We start from the raw sequence: 24,736 nt of genomic DNA, 5'->3' as shown, positions 1-24,736 counted from the left end.
CTCCTGTTCCCAGGACAAGGCTTTATCCCAGAAAGCCAGGAAGCTGCGAGGCACTCCTTCCGGAAGCGAGGATTTCCCAAGGCAACGAGAGAAAAATCCTGTGCAGTGTCCGAGAGAAGGGAATCGAATGTCCAGAAGCATGCGAGGAAAGACCTTATCGGAGGGAACTCGGAAATCCAGGTGGGGGCGATGCCATTTTTTCTCCACTCACATCCTTCTCGGCTCTACTGGTCCTTCCCCTGCACTCACCCTGGTCTGGCTCTGGCTGCCAGAGTCCCCAGGCCGGCGGTGTCCGGCAGGGCTGGGCTGCAGGTTACTCCCGACCTCCGCGTGACATCGCCCTCCTCCAGGGGAAAGGGGAGAAGGGAGGGCGCCTCCCGTCAGGGTGGTGGCCTGGGGGCTGCCGGGGGCGAGGGGGGGGTTCAGGGGAGCAGCTGTTTCCCCAGGCTTCCCAGAGTCCAACTCCTGGCTGTGCACCCCACGGGCCGTCGGGCGCCCCTGCCAAGTAAATTAGGTGACCGGTGGGAAGCGCAGGAGGCATCTAGCGATTCATTATTAATGACGCGGATGCTCCGCCGCCCGCCCTGCCCGATCCCCGGGAGGCTGGCCCTGGCTGCTCCAGGCTGACAGCCGCTGGGCCGGGATGGGGACAGGCAGCCAGCCGTGGCCCCCCCCTCCCCCAGCTGCCTCTGGTTCTCGCCCCGCAAAGTGGGACTTCCACCAGCACGAGGAGAAGGAGAATCACCTGAAATGTGGAGAAAAGACCTCTCCGTCTAGACGACCCGAGGAGAGAAGCCTGGGGGTCGTGGGGCCAGAGACCTGAGAAGTTCTGGCACTCTACAGTTCTTAGCTCACAGCAGACACTCAGTAAATGGCTCTGGAATGTATGCGTGAATGCATGAGTGAATGAGGACACCCGTCCCCGTGACCCCAGCCTTCTTTCCCACACTCATGGGTTCAGGATGGACTTGGGAGCAAGGCTCTCCTCCTGGAACAAAGCTCATGGGGTTTCCTGAAACCCAAGGAGATTTCCTCCCCCCCCCCCCCTTGGCAGGAGGGACTGGCTTTGCCCTCTGACCCCAAACATGCCACCTTCACCCTGTGAGGTGAGCCCTGGCCAAAGCTACCTTTTGGGGTCTTTCTTGCCATGCAGGAAGGGGCAGAGAAAGAGCTAGATGGGAGACAGGTGATCGGGGTCTAGTTCAGGCTCTGCTGTTAATTTGCTGTGTGATCGCAGGCAAGGGGCCTGCACTCTCTGGGCCTCCACTGACAAAATGAGAGACGTGGCCTGAGAAGCCTCTCTGTCTCTCCCAGCTTGGACCCACAGGGCCCTTCCCAACCAGCTGACTGTCCAAAGATGAATCTGCCTAAAGATATTCACGATGGATGGTGCCTGAACTCACTCTCAGCCCCAGCCCTGACTTTTTTTTTTTTTAAATTTTTTTTTAACGTTTATCTATTTTTGAGACAGAGAGAGACAGAGCATGAACGGGGGAGGGTCAGAGAGAAAGGGAGACACAGAATCTGAAACAGGCTCCAGGCTCTGAGCAGTCAGCACAGAGCCCGATGTGGGGCTCGAACTCACGGAGTGCGAGATCATGACCTGAGCCGAAGTCGGACGCTCAACCGACTGAGCCACCCAGGCGCCCCTTGGCCCTGCCTTTTTGACACAGAAGTTAAGAATAAAACCTTGCTCCCATCTGGCCTCCCTGCTCCTGAGCTGGGCATCCTCGGGCAAGAGACCTCGTCCCCGGGCCTCAGTGTTCTCAGTGTCCAATGCAGAACACAGAGCACGGTCAGATCACAAATGGTATGGAATGATCCCTCAGCAGGAAGGAAGGGCTTTTTGTAAATTTTTTAAAAATTTATTTTATTTTATTTTTTATTTTAGAGAGAGAGAGAGCATGAATGGGGGAGAGGGGCAGAGGCAGACAGAGAGAGAGAATCTCGAGCAGACTTCACACTCAGCAGAGTGCCTGATGTCAGGCTTGATCCCAAGACCCTGGGATCATGACCTGAGCCGAAATCAAGAGTCAGACCCTCAACTGACTGAGCCACCTGAGCGCCCCGAAGGAAGGGCTTTTTGGAGGTGGCAGTTGGTACAGGCCCATGTGTAAGACTCTACCTCCACCTCTTCACTGGTCACTGTACCCCTTTTGACCCCCTCAGGGCCACAGGCCTGACGCAGCAGCAGGAGACACACCCTGAGGGTGATACCTGGACCAGGGATGGAGTTGGGGCCTTCGCCAAGGCAGCCCTGGCAGGTCACAGACACCACTTACACAGGCCAGCAGGGGGCCCTCAGGACCCAGAGGCCCAGCTCTGCCTTAGTCTCTTACCTGCCCACATAAGCCACAGGCCTGCTTGGCTCTCCCTGAGCCTCTCGAGTGGGCAGGGCCTGAGAAGATCAAAGGGCAACCTATAGTGCCGAGCCCCTCCACAAGCAGGGCCCTGGCCTTCAGGGAGCCCACAGGCCTGCCAAAGAGGCTGCAGGGGCAAAGCCTGCCTCTGCTCCTCCCGGGAGGGGAGCTTGTTACAAATACAGATGCCTGCCCCCCCCCCTGATCTACTGAATCAGCGGCTTTGGGGCTGGGCTTGGGAAGCTGTGTTTCATCAAGAGCTTCTGGTTGTGCTGTGTACCTGGTCTAGGGGATGTGGAAACCCTCTACTTCTTTCTTCCTTATATATTTCATCTCTTTGCGCTCTGGCAAACTATCAGATCTGGCATCTTACCATTCCTCAGAGGTGCCTCAGATGGTGTGCTTAGGCAGCACCAAGTTAAGTGAGAATCACAATGACTTAGTCACCACAGTGGGTAAAATATCATCTGCTCCACCATGCAACGCAGCAATTCCACTCCTAGGTATGTGCTCAGAGAACCGAAAACATATGCCCACACAAACACTTGAACACAAATGTCCACAGCAGCATTATTCATCATTGCCCCGAAGTGGAAATAACCAACATGTTCATCCACTGACGAACTGATAAACACAATATGGTCTGCCTGCCAATACAACAGAATGTTAGCCATACAAAGGAATAAAGCACCGATATATGCTACAACATGGATGAACCTTGAAAACATTATGCTGAGTGAGATAATCCAATCACAAAGGCCACATAGTATATGATTCCATTTATATGAAATGTTCAGAATAGGCAAATTCACAGCTATCATAGAAATCTGAGACATAGCTTTCTGTCTCAGAAAGTAGCTTAGTGGTTGCCAGGAGCTGGGGGGTGGGAATTGGGAATTGGGGAGTGATAGTTAATGTGGGTATAGTGTTTCTTTTTGGGGTGCTTAAGATGTTCTAAAGTTGATTGTGGTGAGTATTCCACAACTCTAGGAATATACTAAAATCACTGAACTGTATACTTTATTGTTATTTTTTAAAAGTTTACTTATTTTGAGAGAGAGAGAGAGAGAGAGAGACTGAAGGGGAGGGCAGAGAGAGGGGGAGAGAGAATCCAAGCAGGCTCCACACTGTCAGTGCAGAGCCTGATTCAGGGCTCAAACTCACAAACCGTGAGATCATGACCTGAGCTGAAACCAAGAGTCAGATGCTTAACTGACTGAGCCACCCAGACGCCCCCTGAACTGTATACTTTAAACATACGTATGGTATATGAAGTATATCCCCATAAAGCTGTTGCCCCCAAAATGCCACCTGCCTCAAAAGTCTCTGGGCCTCAGTCTCACTCTTGCTCCCTGTGAGAGCACCCTTCCTGTTTGTCTGCCTTTGAAGTCCTCCTCGCCCTCTGATATCACCTCAGAGAAGCCAGCTCCCTAAGCACATGTAACCCTTTCCTTTTCCAAGTGCCAACGACGCTCTACCCAGCGACACATCAGGGGGCTGGGAACCACTTGCCGGTTCCTCTCTGCAAGACGCACTCCTTCCAGACGTCAGCAGGACTCCTGAGCAGGGCCTGGAGATAGAGCCCCAGCCCTCACTCCATCCCATTGTAGTGTGTCATAGAAATGATGACTATTTGACCTCAGCACTCCCCTGGGGAAACCCAGGGCAAACAGGTGCTGTCCTCAGCAGAGAACTGCCAGCCGGAGCAGGTAGGTTTTTAAAGGCTGGCCAGAATCTGTAACTTTCCACTTGCCCCAAGTATTGCAAGGGGTCACCACTTGCAATACTCCTAGGAGGTCGCAAGAATTAGGCAAGAGGGGAAAAGCTGGAAGCTTTTCGAAGGAGGCAGGCTGTTCCTCCAAAATGGTGACAGCCTCACAGTGGGGAGGTGATGGGCACTCTCCCCATGCAGAGTGAGGCCCACGGAGGCCTCGAGGTCTGGAGCAAAAGTTTTAAAGATGGCTTTTAAAAAATTTTTTTTTTTTTCAACGTTTATTTATTTTTGGGACAGAGAGAGACAGAGCACGAACGGGGGAGGGGCAGAGAGAGAGGGAGACACAGAATCGGAAACAGGCTCCAGGCTCCGAGCCATCAGCCCAGAGCCTGACGCGGGGCTCGAACTCACGGACCGCGAGATCGTGACCTGGCTGAAGTCGGACGCTCAACCGACTGCGCCACCCAGGCGCCCCTAAAGATGGCTTTTAAAAGCCCAGACGGCTGGGGCGCCTGGGTGGCTCAGCCGGTTAAGCATCTGACTTCGGCTCAGGTCATGATCTCCCAGTTTATGGGTTCGAGCCCCGCGTCGGACTCTGTGCTGACAGCCTGGAGCCTGCTTCAGATTCTGTGTCTCCCTCTCTCTCTCTACCTCTCTCTCTGCCCCTCTCCTGCTCTGTCTCTGTCTCAAAAAGAAATAAACATTGAAAAAATAAAAAAAAATAAAAGCGCAGACTGCAATAGTCACTCAAGAGTGAGGACGAGTGGCTGTGTCCTGTAGAGGCCCGGGTGCCTCCCCTGTACCCGCGAGGCTGCCCGGACCGTGCCGAATGGAGGGTGTTTTGCATCCAAAGGTGACTTCTTGCCCAAGGAGGTGGGGGGGGATGCTGACAAGTTGGGGGCTGCTCCAGTGGGATGGGAGGTCCTTGGCCCCTGAAGTTTCTAAGAGCAAAAGGTGGCAGACCGGTAACCTTCCCGGAGGAGGTGTCGTCTGGCAGGTAAGAGCCGAAGACCCTTCGGGGGCTTCCTTCAGGACCTCATACCCGAGTCACCAGAAGGGGAAAAGGGCTAAGTGGCTTCCAATCAGCTCCTTTTGCTTCTTAGTTGATGCGTGTACAAAGCGGTTGTGCAAGCCCTGAGTAAGTGTTTCTGGCACGTTTCCTGCCTCATCGCCAGGAGCACCTCTGAGGCACCAACAATGGCCACCGCACTATCAATGAAACGGTGCTCACTGAGCCGTCCTGCCAAGCCCTTTTTGTGTAGCTGAACTCCCACCACACCCTGCCACACCCGGGGAAACTGAGGCACAGAGGGGTCAAGCAAGGAAGGCAGACGCTGGCTCCGCCCTCATTCACAGGGGTGGCAGGGTGGGAGCTGAGGGGGGTGTCAGGGCCCCTCCCATGGAGCGGCTCCTGCTCTCAGAGCCCCGGATTAAAGGGTGAGGGCTGGGGGGCAGTCCCGGGGGGCTGCCTGGTGCTGTCTGTGGATTGGATCGGGCTGTGCTGACCCTGCCTTTCTAGGTGGACAGTACAGAACCAAGCATCCTGGTCCCCATCCTTGTCCAACGAGAGGGGTGGATCCCCTCAGACCTCGGGGTGGAGGCCTGGGCGTCTGGACTGCTAACAGCTAGGCCCCTGATTCCCGAGGCCAGGCGGGCTGTGCTGTCAGCTGGTTACAGCACAATCCACTGGTGGAGGTGTTAGGCCCGCCGCGGCCCTTCCTATTCCGTGGCGGGGGCGGTGGCTGCTATGCCGACCCCGTGGCCCGGTCGGCCCTCCACGGAGACCCACAAGTCACCCACGCCGGCCATCCTCCCAGCTCCTGGTCGCGCCGGAGCGGCTCTTCTTCCCTAAGACCGGCTGGTCTCGCCTCCTCCCTCCTCTTTCCCTTCCCTCCCTTCCCCATCTGCTCCTTGTCCGCACAGGACAGGGGAGCCACATCCCCAGGACCAGAGTTTCTCTCCCACCCGCAGCCAAGCCTGGAGCTCTCAGTGATGTCACTGCCTAGTGCAGTCCTCCAGACGATTCCGTGAGGAATGCCTGCGGTCTCCACTCTCCAGACTGGGAACTGAGACACAGAGAGGCCAGGTGACTCATCCAAGGTCACAAAGGTACCTGCGGGGAGCCCGGATTCCTCCCGGGACACTCCCCCGGGCCTCAGTAGGCTCAAGGAGTTGACTTAGCCCTTGGGACCTATTGTGGGTGGGAATGCGTCCCCCAAAACATGCTGAGGTCCTGACTCCTGTATCTGTGACCTTATTTGGAAGTAGGGTCTTTGTAGAGGTAGTCAGGTAAAGGTGAGGTTGTCCCAGAGCAGCGTGGGCCCGAAATCCAATGCTTGGTGTCCTTGTGAGGAGATGGGCAGATACACACAGACGGGAAATAGCCACGTGAAGACGGAGGCAGAGACCGGAGCGTCTATGAGCCAAGGGACACCGGGGACACTGGCAGCCACCAGGAGCTGGACGAGGCAGGGAGGGGTCGTCTCCTGGAGCCCTCAGAGGGCATGGGGTCCTGCCCACACCTGGATTTCAGACTTTTGGCCTCTAGAGCGGTGAGAGAATGTTGTTTTAGGCCACCATTTGTGGTATTTCATTGTGGCAGATGCAGGAACGCAGTACAGGACATTTTTCAAGGTGGACTTGTCCCCCACTTAGCTTCTGAGATTGGTCCACACATCATCCCTCTCTGGCCTCTGCTCTTTTTCTCCTGCTTCTCCCCCCACCGCCCCCACCGGGTCCTCTGAATCACACCTGTCCTGCCCACCTGCCCTCTGAGGCACACCTGGATTCTCAGCTCTTTCAGGAAGCCCTCTCTGATGGCCCACCTGCAAGGGATCTCCTAGGAATAACTGAGCAGCTACGTAGAATCCGCTCCGGGAACCTGACCACAAATCAAATAGTGCCTGGTGACAAATGCTGGCTCGTGGCAGGAGCCCATGGTCCAGGGTCCGAACCCGCAGGTGTGCCAGGGGCTGATGACCAAGCTTCACTGCCCAGGGCTCCCCCCACCCCCCTCCACATCTGGGCTGCAACAGAGACGCAGACCCAGCCTCCAGAACTGTGGTCGAGGAAGCAGCAGGAAGGAGACACATTTTACAGGGGAATATTCTAGAAAGGGGGTTAAGGCCAGCAGCATTCAATACCACCCAGGCCATACCCATAGAGGCTCCGGATGTTCTAGGTGCTGGGAACAGACAAAGGCCCTGCTCTTAGGGGGTGCAGATAAGAGGGACAGCAGGGGGATGTGAGGATGACCACAGGACAGGACGGCGCACTCGAGGACCGCCTGCGAGGATGTTATTAGACGAGGCACTCGGGGAAGTCTCCCAGAGGACCAAGATGTGACTGACGGAGGGAGCCAGCTGTGAGAAGATCTGGGGGACGAGAATGTGCAAGGGCCCTGAGGATGGACGGAGCTTAGCATCTTCGAGATACAGAAGGAAGGAGCCTCCTGAGCGGGAGGGAGAGGGGTCTAAGCTGAAATCAGAGCAGGCAAGGGACCGCATGGGTCTGGAGGGATTTGGGGTTCATTCCCGGCGCCACATCTCTGAGGCCACATCTCTGGACCCTCCCGCTGCTACCACCAGGTGGGTGTGGGGAGGGGAGCTTACACATGCACTGTGCGGATTTAAAAATTCGATGCGTTTTTTTTTTTTTTTTTTTTTTTAATCACAAGAGTTGAGGAAAGCTAAAAAGCGGAGGAAGTTAACATGAAGGCTTTTCCCAAGCTGCAGGCTTGGTTCGGCAGATAAAACGCCCGGGCCTGGGGCACAGCTGTCCCCTTGGTTATCTGAAGGCATTATCTTTTTTACATTAATATTTAAGACCGAGTTTAACAGAGTCGCAGCCCTACTGCTGGTGGGGACGTTAACTGTGGAACGGCATTTATCTGGGATCTTTAATAACTGCTGGTGTTAGTTGTGGAGGCCCCTGTTTCCAGATAACTGCAACCCCCCTGGATGCAGCAAGATCAAATCCGCCAGATAAAGAAAGGGCCGCGTGGGTGTGACAGCCTTTGACCCATCAACTGCTAAAGACACGGTGGTTTTCTGGTCTCCTCTGCCACTTGGGAAGCGAGTTTTCCCTGGGTACTTAGCTCCCTGGTCAGTTCCCCACATTTCAGATGTGGCCCAGATTTTCCGGTGGCTGGGGGGGGGGGTGGTCAGGCAAATAAGATTTGTCCTTGTCCCCGTACCCACCCATGTTAGTGTCCCGGGGCTCCCATAACAGAGCACCACAAACGGGGATTCAAAGAACAGAAATGGATTCTCTCCCAGTTCTGAAGGCCAGACGTCTGAGAGCCAGATGTGGGCAGGGCCGTCTCCCTCCAGAGGCTCCAGGGGACCACGCTCCCGGCCTCTTCCAGCTTCTGGTGGCTGCAGGCATTCCCAGGTTCGTGGCCACGACACTCTACTGTCTGCCTCCACCACCACGTGGCTTCTTCCCTGTGTGTCTTCACATGGTATTCTTACAAGGACGCCTGTCATCGGAGTTAGGGCCCACCCTATTCCAGCTGGGCCTTGCCTTTTTTTCTTTTTTTAATGTTTATTTATTTATTTTGAGAGACAGAGAGTGAGCCAGGGAGAGGCAGAGAGAGAGAGAGGGAGACAGAGAATCCCAAGCAGGCTCCGCAGCTGTCAGCACAGCACCCGGCGTGGGTCTTGAACCCACGAACTGTGAGATCATGACCCAAGCTGAAACCAAGAGCCAGACGTTTAACCGACTGAGCCACCGAGGCCCCCCCAGTAGGGTCTCATCTTAACTGATCGCATCGGCAATGGCCCTATTGGCAAAGAAGGTCACATTCTGAGGTTCAGGGTGGACATGAAATTTTGGGGACACGATGCACTCCATTGCAACCGCCATCATAAACTGTATCCACAGTGGAGGGGGCTGGGGTCTTCCCAGGGGAGGAGGCCGAGCTCCAGCCGCCCCACCTCACCCTACAGCCCTCTACCTTCCTTGCTCTGGCCCAGCCACCCGGGCCCTTCTCTTTGCTCCTCAGATGTCCCCCTGTCTCCTTGGCCTGGAAGGTTCTACCCCACATTTTCAAATGTCTCCCTTTCAGATGGTTAAGGTCTGGGCTGTGCCTGGCCTCTCTCACGCCCTTGGGTGGCGGCTTGCTTTTTTCTCTGCTTCCCCACACGAGGACGACGCACCAGCTGTGAGGGTGGGGACCCTGTCCATCTTGTTTGTGTGGCTTCTGGCCGGTTGCCTGGAGCTAACAGACCCTTAACAAACATCTCCTGAATTAAGGACAAATATTAACGGCCAGTGCCCCTCCCTGCCCCCCATTTCTCAGTCTTGAGAAATTTCCATTAGAATTAGGACTTACTGGGGCCAAAGTAGCTGACGCTTTGTCCCTCCCACACAGCTGGATTCAGAATACAAAACCTTATGAATTCTGCCATCTAATGGACTCCGAGAAGAAGTGTTTTGTTTCTTTAAATGGCAACCACGCGTTCAAACAATGAACCGAAGGTCCAGACACACTGTCCACAGGAGAAAATGTTAAGCAATAGGTCTCTACTCTCCTCCCCACAGAACAACCAGAAAAACCCCGGGAGGCCTGTGTTAGATGGAAGCCAAGGGTCTAGGGCTCCCAGATCAACCACGGGACACCCAGTTCAGTCTGAACTTCAGATAAACAACGTTTTAGCATAAGTATGACCCAGATATTGTGTGGGATATACTTATACTAAAAAAAGGAAACGTTTATTTGAAATTCAAATTTAACAAAGGAGCAAAGCTGCATATACGTAAGGTATGAATATGCAAACACCAGCTCTGGGGTTCTTTGGCCATTTCTCCGAGGCTTTCACAGGAGAAAGTGGGCCGGCCGCCGGAGCTCTGCCCCAGATGCTGAATTCAAAGATGAGCCAGCTAAAGGGAACGTCCTTCTGAAGTTCCAAGGAGAGTGAGCCCGACGTGCCTATCACCCGGAGAACACAGGGGACATGAAGCCACAGCCTTTGCTCTGGACGCAAGCGTAGGTGCTAATTCAGAGGCTGCCTGTTGAAAGCCGCTTCCCACGAGGACAGCCCAGCTTAAGGTCAGATGGGGGGCGGGGGAGCACATCTTTGCCCCCAGGACCCAGCCTGGGATTCTGATACCAGGATGAATTTGTTGTTAGAGATGACCAGAGACGTTCTCGTTAATTCATGTCTAGCCAACCCCTCGTGATTAATTTGTCCCAGTGGTGCCTCAAGAAAAATGAAACGATGCATCTAACCCCTGCTGCAAAGCGTTTTCAGGAAACCACGTTCTCCCACAGAGGATAAATCAAACCGGTAACAGCACTTATCTTTGAGGGCAGGACTACCCTTTGGAGAAAAGACTTTCGTTTTCTTCTTCGTACATTTCGGTATGGCTGGACTTTAAAAAAATTTTGGGGGGTTTATTTATTTTTGAGAGAGAGGGAGAGCGAGGGAGGGGCAGAGAGAGAGGGAGACACAGAATCCGAAGCCGGCTCCCGGCTCTGAGCTGTCAGCACAGAGCCCGACGCGGGGCTCGACCCCACGAACCGCGAGATCATGACCTGAGCTGAAGCCGGACGCTTAACTGGTTGGGCTTTTCACACACAAACTAGTTACCCCGACATCCGATAATGTCACGATCGATCCCCGTCTCCCGGGCTGCAGCTCCGGCCTTGTGCAGAGTCCTTCCCGCCCGGCCCCAGCCCGGCCCTTACCGGTACTTCATGCCCGTGCGCTGGGCGGTGCAGCCGTCCAGGGAGAGGCCGTGCATGCGGAGGAAGCTCTCCATGTTCCTGGCCTGGGCCGCCGCCCGCACCTCCCGTAGCCGCTGCAGCTCCAGCGTGTCGGTCTGGCGCACGGGGTGCAGGGCCCAGTCCGAGTGACACCTGCTGCTCACGCTCCTCAGGCTCTCGCTGTACGTCATGGACAACATGGTACCGCCCAGCCCGGCAGCCGCCGCTGTCCAGACGGGAAATGCCGAGTGGCCGTGAGTTAGCGAAGGTGCCGCTGTCCTGCCCCGGTGCCCTGCGGGACGCCGGCCCCGGGGCAGGGGTGCCGCAGAGACTCCTCCTCCAACTAGAGCGGCCGGAACGGGTCTCGGCGCCTGGGGCCGGGGCCCCTGGGTGTAAACGCCTCCTGGCACGACACTGTCAGCCCTTGACTCTGCACGGGCCGTGGACTCTGGCTAAGCCGCCCTCCCCCGCCCTGCGCGGCCCCGAGACAAGCACTGGCGAAGCCACATTCCAGGCGTGAGAACTCAAAGCGGGGACTCCGAATGCAAACAGAGGCAAGAGAGCATGCAGGGAGCCCAGGCCCCCGCAGCGAAGGCGCCACGTCACAGTGCTCCCCGGAGGTGCTCGCAAGGTAAAACCAGGTTCGGGGCTGTCTCCCGGAAGGGGCAGGAGCACATCCGTCATGGAAGCAAACGCCGGTGTGATTTTGCTAGGGGAGCCCACCCCAGGAACGCCCTATTTGTTTGCCCGCAAGCCTCATCAAGAGAAACGATATCCACACACACGTTCTCTGCTCGCAGGCACCGTGCCACCTGCAGACTCTTTGGGCCCTGTCCTCCATGAGGATTAAGTATGTCACAATCCACAAATTTTGCAGTAGAAAGACTGAACGGGATGCACGTAAGGAGCGGGGTGACAAGGGGGGGACAGGGGCTCAGTACAGACAGGGAGAGAGCAAGGCTAAAATGGGAGGAACCATCACTAAATAGTCATCCTGGGGGCGGCTGGGTGGCTCAGTCGGTTGGGCGTCCGAGTTCGGCTCAGGTTATGGTCTCACCGTCAGTGAGTTTGAGCCCCGCATGGGGCTCTATGCTGACGGCTCAGAGCCTGGAGCCTGCTTCGGATTCTGTGTCTCCCTCTTTCTCTGCCCCTCCCCTGCTTGCACTCTGCCTCTCTCTCAAAAGTAAATAAACATTGGGCCGCCTGGGTGGCTCAGTCAGTTGGGCGTCGGGCTTTGGCTCAGGTCATGATCTCACAGTTTGTGGGTTTGAGTCCCACGTTGGGCTCTGTGCTGACAGCTCGGAGCCTGGAGCCTGCTTTGGATTCTGTGTCTCCCTCTCTCTCTGCTCCTTTCCCACTCATGCGCTGTCTCTCAAAAATGAAGAAACGTTAAAAAAGAAAATAGTCGTTCTGAGTGATGGCTACACTCTCTCAGAAACTAAGAGCAGCACAGATGTCCATCAACGGGGAGACAGGTTACATAAATGATAGTCCGTCCCAATGATGGGACTTGTGCGGCATTCAGTGAGGTTTCTCTACATGGGCTGATAATGCAATGAATCCTAGGAGACAGTAGTAAAGGAAGAGAGGAAGACGCGTGTGCAAGGCATGCTACCATCTGTGTTAATGGATGTACATGAGTGAGTGAATCAAGGAACGTGGCACCATGGCTACGCGCCGAGGACACGGTCGTGGGGCAGGGGGGCTCTATGATCCGGGGACTCCTGTCGGCACCTGACCGCAGCCCTCGGGCTCAGATGCCTGCAGGACGACCCCCGCCTCATCACCGAGCACAGAAAGTGACATGGGAGTCATCATTTCAGTTGGGTCAGCAAAGCAGGGTCCCGGAGCCCAGCCCTGGCAGCTGGAGGAACCAGCGTGGTCCCCACCTCTGCCCCAAGAAAGAACAAGCTCGATTATCCCTGGGAAGGGCAAGGAAAGCTGTCCTGGGAGCCGAGGCAGCTGCAAAGGCTGCGGCCCCACCCCCCTCCTTGGGGAAGCTCTCCACCAGCACCTGACACTTCATAGACCCCTTTCCCGCTGCAACTGTTCTCCACAGCCGTGTCCTCACCTGACCTGCTAGAGTCTTCTCTAATCCTCTTGTTTGTTTGTTGCATTTGAGCCCCTGAAGGTCAGGTCCAGGAGGGCCAGGACCTTTCTGTCTGCTTTTACCACTGAGGCTCAGTGCCCACAGCAGAGACCGGGCCTTCCCACTGGGCTGGCAGTGTGGACAGCACCTGGCAGGGGTGGGATGGCCCCCTGACTCAGGCCCAGGCACCAAGAAGGATGCCTTATCCTGGAGGGTGTGGTGGGGGGCTCTGGGGCCAGGACTCCCATTCACTATGGCTCAGATCCACAGGGAGGGGGCCTGCAGGGCCCAGGACCTCTGGCCTCCCCCAAGGGTTTGGACTAAGCTCTCTGATGGCTGCTAAAGCAGGTGAGGATGTCCCTGGCATGAAAATCCCCATGTTCCAGGAGAATCACTCTGGAGGCAGAGGAGGGGTGCAGGGCTCCAGGAGGGGGGTTGTCTTAGGAAATGGAGCCACGGATGCCTCCAGGGAGCAGTGCTGCCCCTCCTTCCCTCCCTGCCTGCTGGCCCCTGGCCCCGCCCGGGGTGGGGGCAGGGCAGCGTTGGGCAGCTGCTTTAGATGTGGCAGTGTGGCCGGCTGCCCGTCCTGCAGGGGGCAAAGGCAGGCCAGTTCTGGCTTCCCTGGGGGTCCGTCCTCAGAGAGAAGAGCCTGGCAGGCCGGAGCTGCAGGGAGCAGGAAGCAGGCACACAGGCCCAGCCAGGCAGAGATCAATAACCATTAGCTTTCAAGACACCACCCACAAACAGCAATCCGGGCTGGTGTGGCTCTGGAGGTCCAGCCAGGGTCCCGGGGCTGGGGTGACAGTGTGGCTGAGCACCTGGCTGTCACCCACTTAGTGCAACACAAGCAGGCACCCTGACGGCTTCGAGGCTCAGTCTCCATGTCTGTGAAGTGGGCCCAGCAGGGGCTGATTGCACCCGCTGTCTAGACAACCAGGCGGGGCTGTGGGTGTGGCTGGGCGCATGCCATGTGCGGGGAAGCGGCCGTCAACAGTGTTGCAGCGTGGTGTAGGATACCAGCTAGGATAATCGGGGTGGTGGCAGAAATACACAAAGCGAGGTGGAGGGGACAGAGGCTGGAAGGCAGGGTGGGCCTCTGGAGAGGGCACACGTGAGCGTGGGCTTCTGTGATACGAGGGAGTGGTGTAGATACCCGTTATTACTAGAAAAGGTTGAATAGGATCAACGTAGACCTTAATAAACGACCCGGGTCTCGCAGAGAACACACATTCCTTATGAGACGGGGGCAGGGCAGGGTGCACCGTCTCTGTGGGGGCTGGGGTCTCCCCTGCTTGTGATCTCTCCTTACAGCGCTGGGGGCATGGAGGGCACGGAGAGTGTCCCCATGATGCCAGGCAGGCTCTGGCTGAGGGACACAGGGAGGTGGGCGTGGGAGAGCACGGTGGCCCTGCTGGGGGCCCGCAGGGGTGAGCACCTGGTGCCCACGAGCAGGTTTGTGGCCAGATGGCCACGCACAGCGTGAGAGGAGCTAGGACACGTTCCTCCTCGCCTCCGGGGAGGCAAGACCCCACCGAGGAGGAAGGACACAGAAGGCACAGAGGGGCTCTGACAGTCAGCAGTGGTGCCCATGGGAGAGGACAGAGTCCAGCTCCTGGACAGCCTCACGCTGGGGCTTATTCCCAGCCTCCTCCCGGGATGACTGGGGGCAGGCTGGGGTCATTGGACGAAGGGGCCACAGGGAGACACTGCCAGAAGGGAGCGCCCACTGCCGGGGCTCCTGCCTCAGGCCCTTTGCTTCCTAGGGCTCAAAGGCGCAGTGACTCTGACCTCGTGTTCCTCCTCCTCGAGATCCAGCCCCCACCCCATCTCAAGAGAAACCCGCCCCCTCCTCGATAGCCATTGCTAATTATGAGGCGCCTATAGGTTCGTCCCTGAGCCGGGGCCTGCCTTTTGCAAATCTATTCTTGTGGAGGGAGGGCTCAGGGGGATTCCAGTAAACGAACACCGTGACACGGAAAAACCGAACTGAAGGCATCGACCTCATTAAGTCAGTGGGGACCACGACCGCCCCGAAGGGCCTTCCACCTGGAATTTCTGAACTGTGGTCTGTTTACTGAAAGCCACCAAGGCATGAAACGTGAGGTTCGGAAGGAATCCTGAACAGCTCTTTTAAACGGTGACATTTGTCTCGATCTTAGAGAAACCAGCCCGAGTTCCTGAAAGCGGGGTTGCAAAGGAATACGGCATCATTCCGGAGCGCAGCTTTAAAATGCACAGCAGCGCATCAGGGCAAAAACAAAACCACCTTTGCGGGAGAACAATCAGCGAGCCAAGGCCCAGACAAGCGCCCTGCCTCCCCCATCCCAGACCCTGCCCCAGCTCCCTAGGCCATGTGTTTCCAGACAGACCTTCCTGACAGCCGCCAAACCTCCCTGCTGTCATTCTCGGGGCAACCTCGACAATGCCAAATCCTAATGGTGACCCCAACAAGGTGTGGCTGGATGTCTGGGTCTCCCCCAGGCAGGAAGACGGACGGTCCCAGCCAGCAGGTCTGGGAGGCAAGCTCACTGAAGCGGGAGAAAGCCCACCATCCTGCCTCCCACTGTCACCTTGCAGTTACTCAGGGCTGGCTTTTTTTTTTTTTTTTTTTTTAAGGTTTTCTGCTTTGAAAAAAATATAGGGGATCTGATTTCGGATCAGCCAAGTGCACCCCCAATACTGTCCCTCTGTGGCTTCCATTCCTGGGCCACGTGTCCCCAAGCAGCAACACCCCCCCTCCCGCCCCCCACCGCCGGAGACAGCAGCTGCCCCTGGACTCCTGGAGCTGAGGGGGCCACTCACCTGCCTTCCTGGCGTCTGCTCGTTAAAAAGGACACAGTCTAGTTTATAGGGTTCACCAGCCGCTGCACGGATCTGGCGTGGCAGCTGGTTCATTAGGGAGTGTCACTGTAGGACGTCAGAAGCAATTGGTGAATGAGAAGTGCCCCACGAGGGTCGAGTTTGGAGGCAGGGAGTCCATTAGTCTATTAGGGCGTTTTCAGCTCAGTGAAAGGCTGAATTATTCACGAGCAGCGTCTCTTTCCCCTAAAAGCCCGGGAAGTGCAGTCCCGCGGTGCAGCCTGGCCGAGGCCAGCTCCTGGCCTGTGGGGCTGGGAGGGGGCACCCACTGGGGTCCTGGCATTGCCTGGGGCTCATTCGCCCACCAGGCCTCCCGTGCCCCCGAGGACCAGGGACACCAGCCACAGGTGGAGAGCGGCAGGCCCTGCTTTCCGGTGATCTGAGGCCAGGACCCGTGCTTGCAGCTCGGGACCCCCACCACATTCGTATGTCTGCAGTAAGGGGTCCCACAGCGCGTGACCACCACCTACAGTGAAGGGGCTGGGGGTCTGGCGAGACCCTCAGCAAGGCAGACGGATGTTCCTCCACCCTTCTGCTGGGACATGCCCCAGTCAAGGGTACTTACCCTGTCAGTACCTTTACATGGCCAGAAAGTTCTGGAAGTCTGCTATTTGAACACCACGCTACCACTCCCTGCAGTCAGGGGTGCAGGGGCCCCTCCTCTCGGCACACATTCTGATCTGGGGTTTGAGGCTGAGCTCTGGGCAGTAGCCATGCCAAGCCCCTGTTCCAGAGTCACGACCCCGGGGGCGTTTCTTGTCATCCTAGGATCCCAAAGAAGTCTCAGCATGACACGACCCTCCAGCACGAGGGATCCTGGATGGAGGCTGAGTGGCTGTCGGAGGACAAACCTACATCTGTCTACGACCCTGCTGGGGAACTGCTGCTCGGGACCCGGAGTAGAAAGCAAACAAAACGGGAAGCAGGCTGCGGAAGCCAGGCAAACGCCAGCAGGTATCTACCTGGAGAGGCCCCAGCGACGGGGCCGGGTGGTCCCTCTCAAAGGCGCCCACCTGCCACGTCAGTTCCCTGGCCTCTCTGTCACAGGGCCCACCGCTGGGTGGTGGGCATCAGCCTGCCATACCCTGACACACCCCGTCTCCTTCCCCCCAGGCCCCGCACCCCTCTGTCAACTCAACATCCTTCTCAGCACCAGCCATCAGTCACCTGGAGGACATGGTTCCTGACTTCCTGTCCTCCTGCCCTGCTGCCCTTCACTCCATCATTCCTGGGCTCCCCCACCCAGCCTTTCCACCTGTCGTCTCATTCCCTGCCGCAGCAGAGCTCTGATCCCTGCTCAGACACCGTCGATGGCTCCCCATTGCCCACTGAATGCAGTCCAAGCTCCTTTGCTAGGCACTCACGGCCCTTCCCCCTCTGACCTCCATCTTCCTCTATAGTCTGGCCTCCTGTCCCTCCTGTCCCTTTCCATCCCATCCCTCATGGCCGGTCTGTGTCACCACCACCTCCTGTTCTTGGCACCTCTCCAAGCTGTGGCTCAGGCATCTCCTGGAAGGTTCCTCCTGGGCTCTATGTAGGAGTCTGCCCAGCCCCCAAGGCCCCGCTCAAAGCCGTCATGCTGTCTCCTCCATGAAGATTTCCCCGACTCTCAGTGGGCTGTGCCCACGCCTGGCCTTCCTCGGAACGCCAACAGCTGTTTAGACTTCCCCCACGACACGTTCTGCCTTCTAGATATTTTAGTTATTTGGGTTCTGGGGTAGACTGCATTATGATGCCGGGTCCTCTACCCGCCTCTGCGTCACATGACTGTAGTTCTCCTGGGGTGGGAGGGCGGGAGAATATCTTCCTGCCCTCGGACATCTGGCGCGGTCGTGAGCTTTGCTTTGGCCAAAAGAACGAGCGGTGTGCCGGTTCCAACCGTAGGGCTTCGAAGACATTACGTGATTCTGCTCTTCCTCTGGCACTTTTGCCGGGAATAGCCTCTGGTTAAAAACGATGGGAGGATGAACACTTGGGTCCCACCTGCGGCTCAGACCAAACCCAGCCGAGCCCACATGAACTGACACAGACACATAAACGAGAAATACACGCTTCTCCTTGTAAGGTGCTGAGTTTGGGGCCTGTTTGTTACGAGGCACTCTCTGGGAGAGCTGACAGATACAGGGTCTCACCTCCCTTACTAGTCCGTGAGCCGCCCCAAGGCAGGGCGCACACCTTGAACACCTCTGCCCCGTTCGGGGAGGGGTGGTCAGTCGGCAGGATGCTGCCGATGGACTTAACCCTCTGGTAGCTGTGTCAGGGCCCAGGTGACAAGGATGCCCCACTGCGAGTGGCACCCAGTACATTAAACACAGATGCAGCCTCTTTAGAGGTCATAGTCGGAGACCCCACAGGAGACACCTCGGTGTCTGTGAGAAGCAACCACACTGGAGCTGCAAAGGGCAGGACGGCCAGGGCCTGTGGGCATCAGGGACAGAGGTCGGTGGATCTGGGGTGCAGTTCTCCATCAGGGCTCGCCTCAGGGTAAGACAGCCTCTTGGGCACAGGGGGGTTCAACCAGAAGGCTCCCCAGGGAGTGGACAACAGGTTGGATCTGTGGGGCCCCGAGGGCCAGCAAGGGGAGTGGGACCCTCCTTCACTTCGGCTCTGTGATACCTGGCAATCTACTTGTCCCGTCCCGCGGCGGGGCCCCTTAGGCGGCGGTCTGTGCCACGGCCCCGCCACCCACCCTGTCACGCCTCTCCTCCGGGGTCTCAGAGGATGCAGCTCGAAGGCATGTTTGGTCCCAGTGGTCAAATCCTTCCGGGACGAATGTCTCGCACTCGCCCTGATATACCATGCCGTCATACGTACGTGATGGCAGAAGTGTCATCCGAAAAAAGCATCTGCAAGCCCAGGTTCAGATCTAACTATTTCAGGCAAAATCTCATCGAGCAACAATTCCAGTCACCATTTTAGGGTTCTCCGTAAGGAGTGAGACCCCACGGGAGGCACTGGAGTAGTGGCGAAATCAGCCCGAGGACCCAGACCCGCTGTCACGCTCAGAGGTGCGGGGGGGCTGTGGGAATCCAGGTCCCCGCGTCCTCTGGGGGGTGTCGGCGGCGACCGCCCCCTGGCTCTGCGCTGGTGGGTGTGTGCGACCCTGGGGAGCTGCTCCTGGACACAGACCTCGCAGGCCCGAATGCCAGGACAAACACCGTGCACCAGGGCCCTGCCCCCAAGAGCCACGTGGTCCTGAGGCTGGCGGGGCTGACCCGGGGCTCCCAAAATGTCAATCAAAGTAAATTTCTGGAGTTATAGCCTTCCGAGGAGCACCCACCTTGGTGGCTCCCCTCCCCACTGCACAGGTGAGCTACAGGCTGCCGAAGGGACTTGCCCGGGAGGACTCTGCTGGCTGACCTGCCTTGGACGCACCTGGACGACCTGTCCCTCTGGGGCACAGCCTCCGACCCAAGAACACGCTGTGCTGGTTCAGCAACGGGGACGCGCACCAGACAAACACCAGCAGGTCCGCCCCTGACCCGGGTCGCGCCAGAGCCACACGCCCCTGAGGCGGTATCGGCCTCTGATTACAAGTCAGCTCACATCCAAAGAAAAGGGGAGAACGGTTGGGTTCGCCCCGTCTCTTTTACTCTAATCACCCAAGAAGCACAAACCCACGAGAGACAACAGGAGACAGCCACATCCGCCGCCCCACGAGTGAGATTTTAAGGTGGATCTGGCGAGGGCTAAGCAAGTATCGCAAGTCCGTTTGCTCAAACGCAAGCGAACTCTAGAGATCAGCTCACACACGGAAGCGGCTTCGCGCTGCTCATCCGAGCCTTCCACGGTGCCGTGTGGGTGGCCACCGGAGCCCGTGTCTCACTGGAGAGGTCACCCGCACACCCGACCTGCACGGGGCGTGGCCCTCCCACCCGCTCCCCTGCCTTCAGCGTGCGGGTCTTAGGGAAAACGGAGGGCTCGTTACCTGTAAAACTGGAGCTGTCTTTTGGGGCTCCCATACCGAGTACTGCGGACAGCGATGGAGGACAGAGCAAAAGGAGAGAAAGAGAGAGAGAGAGAGTCCACAATTGGCATCAGCCACAGGGAGGTGCAGGCGACGGCCCCCGCGGGACACACCAGCGACGGCCCCGCGGCCCGGCCCCTCCCCGCTCAGCTCCAGGCTGTGGGTCGGGAGGACGCGCGCCCGCGTACCAAGTGCTCGGTGGCAGCGCCACCTAGTGGCACAGGGAGGCGGAGGCCCGGCCTGGGCGGACGCGGGGTCCTCGGGCGCCCAGGCTCCTTCCCCACACGGGGCAGGCGGGGAAGCGAAGACGAGAGGTAAACCTCTGAGTGACCGTCTGGGTTTTAACGAAACCTGCTTTAGAACGACAGTACAAAACCCTCAAGCCGAGAAGCTGCCGGCCACCCCACGTGCTGGCGCGTCTGCATGTGACCATGCGGTTCTTTTTAGGACTTGGATGAAGGCGAGACGCCCCCTTTCCCTGTGGGCTCTACAGATACTTGCTCTGGATCAGGCCCTAACAATTTTTGACAAAGGCCCAATCCATCGGGACCGATGGGCCCCCCTGGTGTCCCGCCCGGGCCCCAATCTTTCAGGACAACCACTGCCATCTGGGTTCTGTGCTCCGTGCCCGGGACAGCAGCCTTCACCCAACGCCTTGGCGTGCCCTCCCTGTGGTTCAGCCTGGGCTACTTTCCAAACGGAAAGACCCAGAGCTGGGTTTGGGAGGCGGCCTCCACATTAGGGAGGTAAGGGTGCCTGGTGAGCAGCTGGATGCCTCCACCCTCCCGGTGCAAGGCTCTGAGCCCCCCTCAAAGGGGGCTGCAACGGCCTGTGATGTGTAAGAAAGAAACAGGAACTGGGGAGGGTCCCCCACTCGCTTCCGGGCCTGCCACCTCCAAGATTTCAGGGGAGTCAGGGCCAAGTCTAATCCTGGCTTCACCTCTCTGGGAAAATCGCGGGCTTTTCTGTCCCACTTTGGTTTTAAAAGTTTCCATTCCTTTCCTTGGAGAAAGAGCTTGCCTACATGCACCTCAGAGTCCTGTGGGCCTCCCTCAATCTTTCCCTCTGGGCCAAGGGGTGGGGCTGGCCTCAGGGACCCCCCCCAACCAGACGCAGGACTGACCCCGAGAGTGGCCCAGGTGGCTGGGGTGGGGGGAGCGGGGGAATCACCTGTAGATCATGCCGGGGGAGCCCGTCTGCCGCAGAGAGAGCCGCGCTGGGGAGCCCGTTGTCGATTCCGGATACATGGAGCCGGCCTCACTTGTGCTGACCTGCCCTCTTCTTCACGGACGGAAGATTCTGGAGGAAAAGCAGAGTAGAGGGGAGGTGGTTCAAAAAGGGCAGTCTGGTTTGCCCAGAAGGCTCTGTGATACTGAAGGCCCTGTATGTCGGGCACCTGTACCCCACACCAGATGGACAGACCAGCCCATGGGGGATCAGACAAGGTGGGTGGTCGGGTTCAGTAGTTCTCCCTTCTGCCTCCCCAGCTGCCTTCCTGAGGGTCCGGGAGCCCTTTCCCGGTGCCAGGGGAAATCTGTGGACTTAGAACTCTGGCTGTCTCCCCTGTCCCAGGAAGTGGCACCACCACCACCCAGGCTCATCCCTGAGCCTGCAGATTCCCAGGTGCCCCAGGGCAGCTTCCAGGAAGGCAGCCAGTCAGATAACCCCGGCTCCAGAGACTCATGCCCTCCCTGTGGGTGTGCGCCGGACCTAGTGACCTGCTCCCACTCTAGAGGACATGGCACAGGTCACAAGATGTCACTTCCATCATCAGGTGATACAGTCGTGCCTTCTGTCTTGCTCGCAGACTCTCTCCCTTGCTGGCTGTGACAACGCGGGCTGCTGTGCTGGAGAGGCCCGTGAGGCCGGGAACTGAGGCCCTCAGTCCAACCACCCAGAGAGAAGTGAATCCTTCGAACTGCGTGAGCTTGGAAGAGTATCCTTCCCCAGTCGAGCCTTCAAATGAGACCCCGACCCTGGCCAAACACCTTGGCTGCAGGCTTGTGAGGCCCTGAAGCAGAGGACCCTGGTAAGCTGTGCTCTGCCGGACTCCTGACTCACAGAAACTGAGTTTTCAGGCCCTACACTTCCAGCAGTATTTTTATGTAGCAACACATAATGAATGCAACACACATGTCTGTCCGTTCGCTCTTCCCCCTGCTACCCGCAGGCTGAGCCACCAACATGTCACCTGGACCTCCTGACTGCTCTCCCTCCTTCCATTTCTACTTTAAAAGATTAGGTCATGCACCCCTTTCTTCTCTTCTCCGACAGGCCAAGGGCACACCTACCACAGGGCCTTTGCACTTACAGCTCCTTTTGCCTGAAATACCCTTATGACCGACCTTCTCAGCATGGGTCTCCTCTGGGAGCCCGCTCCTGACTATCATGCTCAGGGGTTCTCTCCCAGCACCCTGCCTGCTGTCCTGTGTAGTCAGCACCAGGGACCTTCTTGATGGTCTGTCCCTGAGTTATGAGGTCTTAACTCTCTCTGGAGTGCGAGCCCCACCAGCACAGAAAGTTTGCTGGTTTTGTTCACTGTTACATCCTCTGTGCCTCAAACAGGGCTTGGTACTCAGCAGGGATGTCATACAGGGTTTCCAAAAGAGTGATGGTCCTCTGATCCAAAATCACCACGCCGATGGGCTTTAAAAGGATGGTCTGGGCTGAAAACGCAGCCCCGCCTGCTCCCAGCGGGGCCTCTCAGTGAATGCCCATCACTCTTCCTTCTGCCGGGACGTGACCCTCCTGCCAGCAGGAAGCAGGCTTTCTCTGGACACGTTCCAACCCCGGCAGAGGGCTCGTACGTAGTGCAGGTTAGGTCTCACTCATCACTCAGCTCTCCTCTGAGTGAGGGGTGTGTGCATGTGTGTGAACATGCTGGAAAAATGGGGAGAGAAAATGCAAATCAGAGGTTATCTCACTACAGAGATAACCTCACAGAAATGATGGAAATGATGCAGACAGCAAAGGTCCCCAAAGTTTTCTTCTTTTCCTTTCTTTTTAAAAAAAAAATTTTTTTTAACGTTTATTTATTTTTGAGACAGAGAGAGACAGAGCATGAACAGGGGAGGGGCAGAGAGAGAGGGAGACACAGAATCCGAAACAGGCTCCAGGCTCTGAGCTGTCAGCACAGAGCCCGACGCGGGGCTCGAACTCACGGACCGTGAGATCGTGACCTGAGCCGAAGTCGGCCGCTTAACCGACTGAGCCACCCAGGCGCCCCTTTTCCTTTCTTTTAAGTAGGCTCCGCGCCCAGAGCTGAGCCCAATGCGGGGCCCAAACTCACGAACCATGAGATCAAGACCTGAGCCGAGATCAAGAGTTGGATGCTTAACTGACTGAGCCATGAAGGTGCCCCCCGCCCCCTGCAAAGTTTCATTCTTAAGAAATCTCATTCAGAAAGAAATGACAAAATGAAAAAAAAAATGCACTTAAATCCTTAAAAGAAATGCAGTAGATCCTTGGCTGATGCCGAATCCAGTCTTCAGGCTTATCAGCTGATTCCTCATGACCTGCGATGCTGTGACCCAGGCTCACCTCTCCCCAGGCCCCAGGCCCCTTGTCTGCTTGGCCCTGTTCATCCACACCTGGTGGATGGCTCCGGGCAGACCCTGAGGGCCTCCTGGTGACCTATTCTTGTACTCTGGGGTCCATCAGGGTCACTGTCACCAGACGGACCAGCCTGACTGCCCCCACCCAAATCTATGCAAGAAAGAGGCACGGTGCCTCTCCCGCAGAAAGAGGTCAGTTACACAGCTCCAGGGGAATTGAGTCCTGCAGCTTTGGGGGTGGGAGGCCTCAGAGGCAGGCTCCCCTCTGTGCCCATCAGGTGCTCCTGGGGTTTGCTCTGCCAGGTGGCTCAAGGCACGACAGCCAACCTTCTCATGAAAGTCATTAACCTTAAGTCATTTACCGGCGCACAGAATGTCTGTCGAGGCCCTACTGTGCGCAGGTGCCAGTGGCTGCCTGTACAACACGGAGCCCTGTCCGTGGACAGGAAACCACAGCCACAGAACTGGGGGTCCCCAGAGTGCCAGGCATTGCGTCCAAACACGGTGGTCCAGAGGTCACCGGGGAGGAGGGATGGCCACAGGGGTGGGGGACGCAGCATGTCCTCACAGGGTCTTGTGGAAGGGGATGGGCCAGGCACACCTGCGGGACGCCTGTGCCCTTCACTGGGGGATGTGACCCAGCCCACACCCCACTCTCTCCTGTCTGCTTTTCCCTGGGTCCAGTTGCTAAGCGGTGGTGTCTCAACCCCCAGCCTGGGCACTCAGGGGTACTTAACTCCCAGGATCCCAGAATCACAAGCTCCGTCTGAATTGGAGATGGTTGTGGGGACCAAGAGTCTCAGGTTCCACAGATACGGGGTGCGCCCAGGAATCTGCATTTCTTTCTTTTTTTTTAAAAAAAATTTTTTTTCAACGTTTATTTATTTTTGGGACAGACAGAGACAGAGCATGAACGGGGGAGGGGCAGAGAGAGAGGAAGACACAGAATCGGAAACAGGCTCCAGGCTCCGAGCCATCAGGCCAGAGCCTGACGCGGGGCTCGAACTCACGGACCGCGAGATCGTGACCTGGCTGAAGTCGGACGCTTAACCGACTGCGCCACCCAGGCGCCCCAGGAATCTGCATTTCTAACTAGTCCCCCGGGTGATGCTCGTGCTCCTGGCCCAGGGACCACGCTTTGAGGACTGCTGGCCCACAGCCTGGGTCCCAGACCAGGAACTGGCAAATTAGCTACAACAGACCAGATGCAGCCTGCCGCCTGTCTCTGTCAGGTGTTACCGGAACACCTCCGTGCCCGTCAGCTCACGAGCCGCACCTGTGTGTGTGCTACACTGTGACACCGGGCCACCACAACATACCATCTGGCCTCCAAAGCCTAAAATATTTACCACCTGCCCCTTTACACAGCAGGTTGCTGACCCCGCTGTAGGCCCCACCCCCGCCTCCAGCATGACGCTGGCGCCTCTCCCCTGAAGTCCCCAACGCGTCCTCTGCCACGTGACTTAGAACCTTCTGTTTCCCCT

The 24,736-nt window shown here is 57.3% G+C and overlaps 1 protein-coding gene across 8 annotated transcripts in view; it reads right to left on the bottom strand.

Moving 5' to 3' along the window:
- KCNAB2 (potassium voltage-gated channel subfamily A regulatory beta subunit 2) overlaps positions 1-24,736 on the bottom strand; it is an 86,717-nt gene that overhangs the window by 31,861 nt on the left and 30,120 nt on the right. For 4 of the 8 annotated variants that reach the window (XM_043573641.1, XM_043573645.1, XM_043573642.1 and 1 more), the window contains exons 2-3: positions 20,869-20,997; positions 19,660-19,701 (exon numbers count right to left, since the gene is read on the bottom strand). In XM_043573641.1, the coding sequence (XP_043429576.1) occupies positions 19,660-19,701; positions 20,869-20,945 (119 nt within the window). In that variant the 5' untranslated portion in view covers positions 20,946-20,997. Of the gene's footprint in view, positions 1-10,765; positions 10,999-19,659; positions 19,702-20,868; positions 20,998-24,736 lie in introns of those variants that run through there. The other 4 variants (XM_043573646.1, XM_043573644.1, XM_043573637.1 and 1 more) reach the window with 2 other exon arrangements.

Source organism: Prionailurus bengalensis, chromosome C1 (genome assembly GCF_016509475.1).
Source record: "Prionailurus bengalensis isolate Pbe53 chromosome C1, Fcat_Pben_1.1_paternal_pri, whole genome shotgun sequence".
Lineage (NCBI taxonomy): Eukaryota > Metazoa > Chordata > Mammalia > Carnivora > Felidae > Prionailurus > Prionailurus bengalensis.
This window is presented reverse-complemented; position numbering and strand designations above follow the sequence as displayed.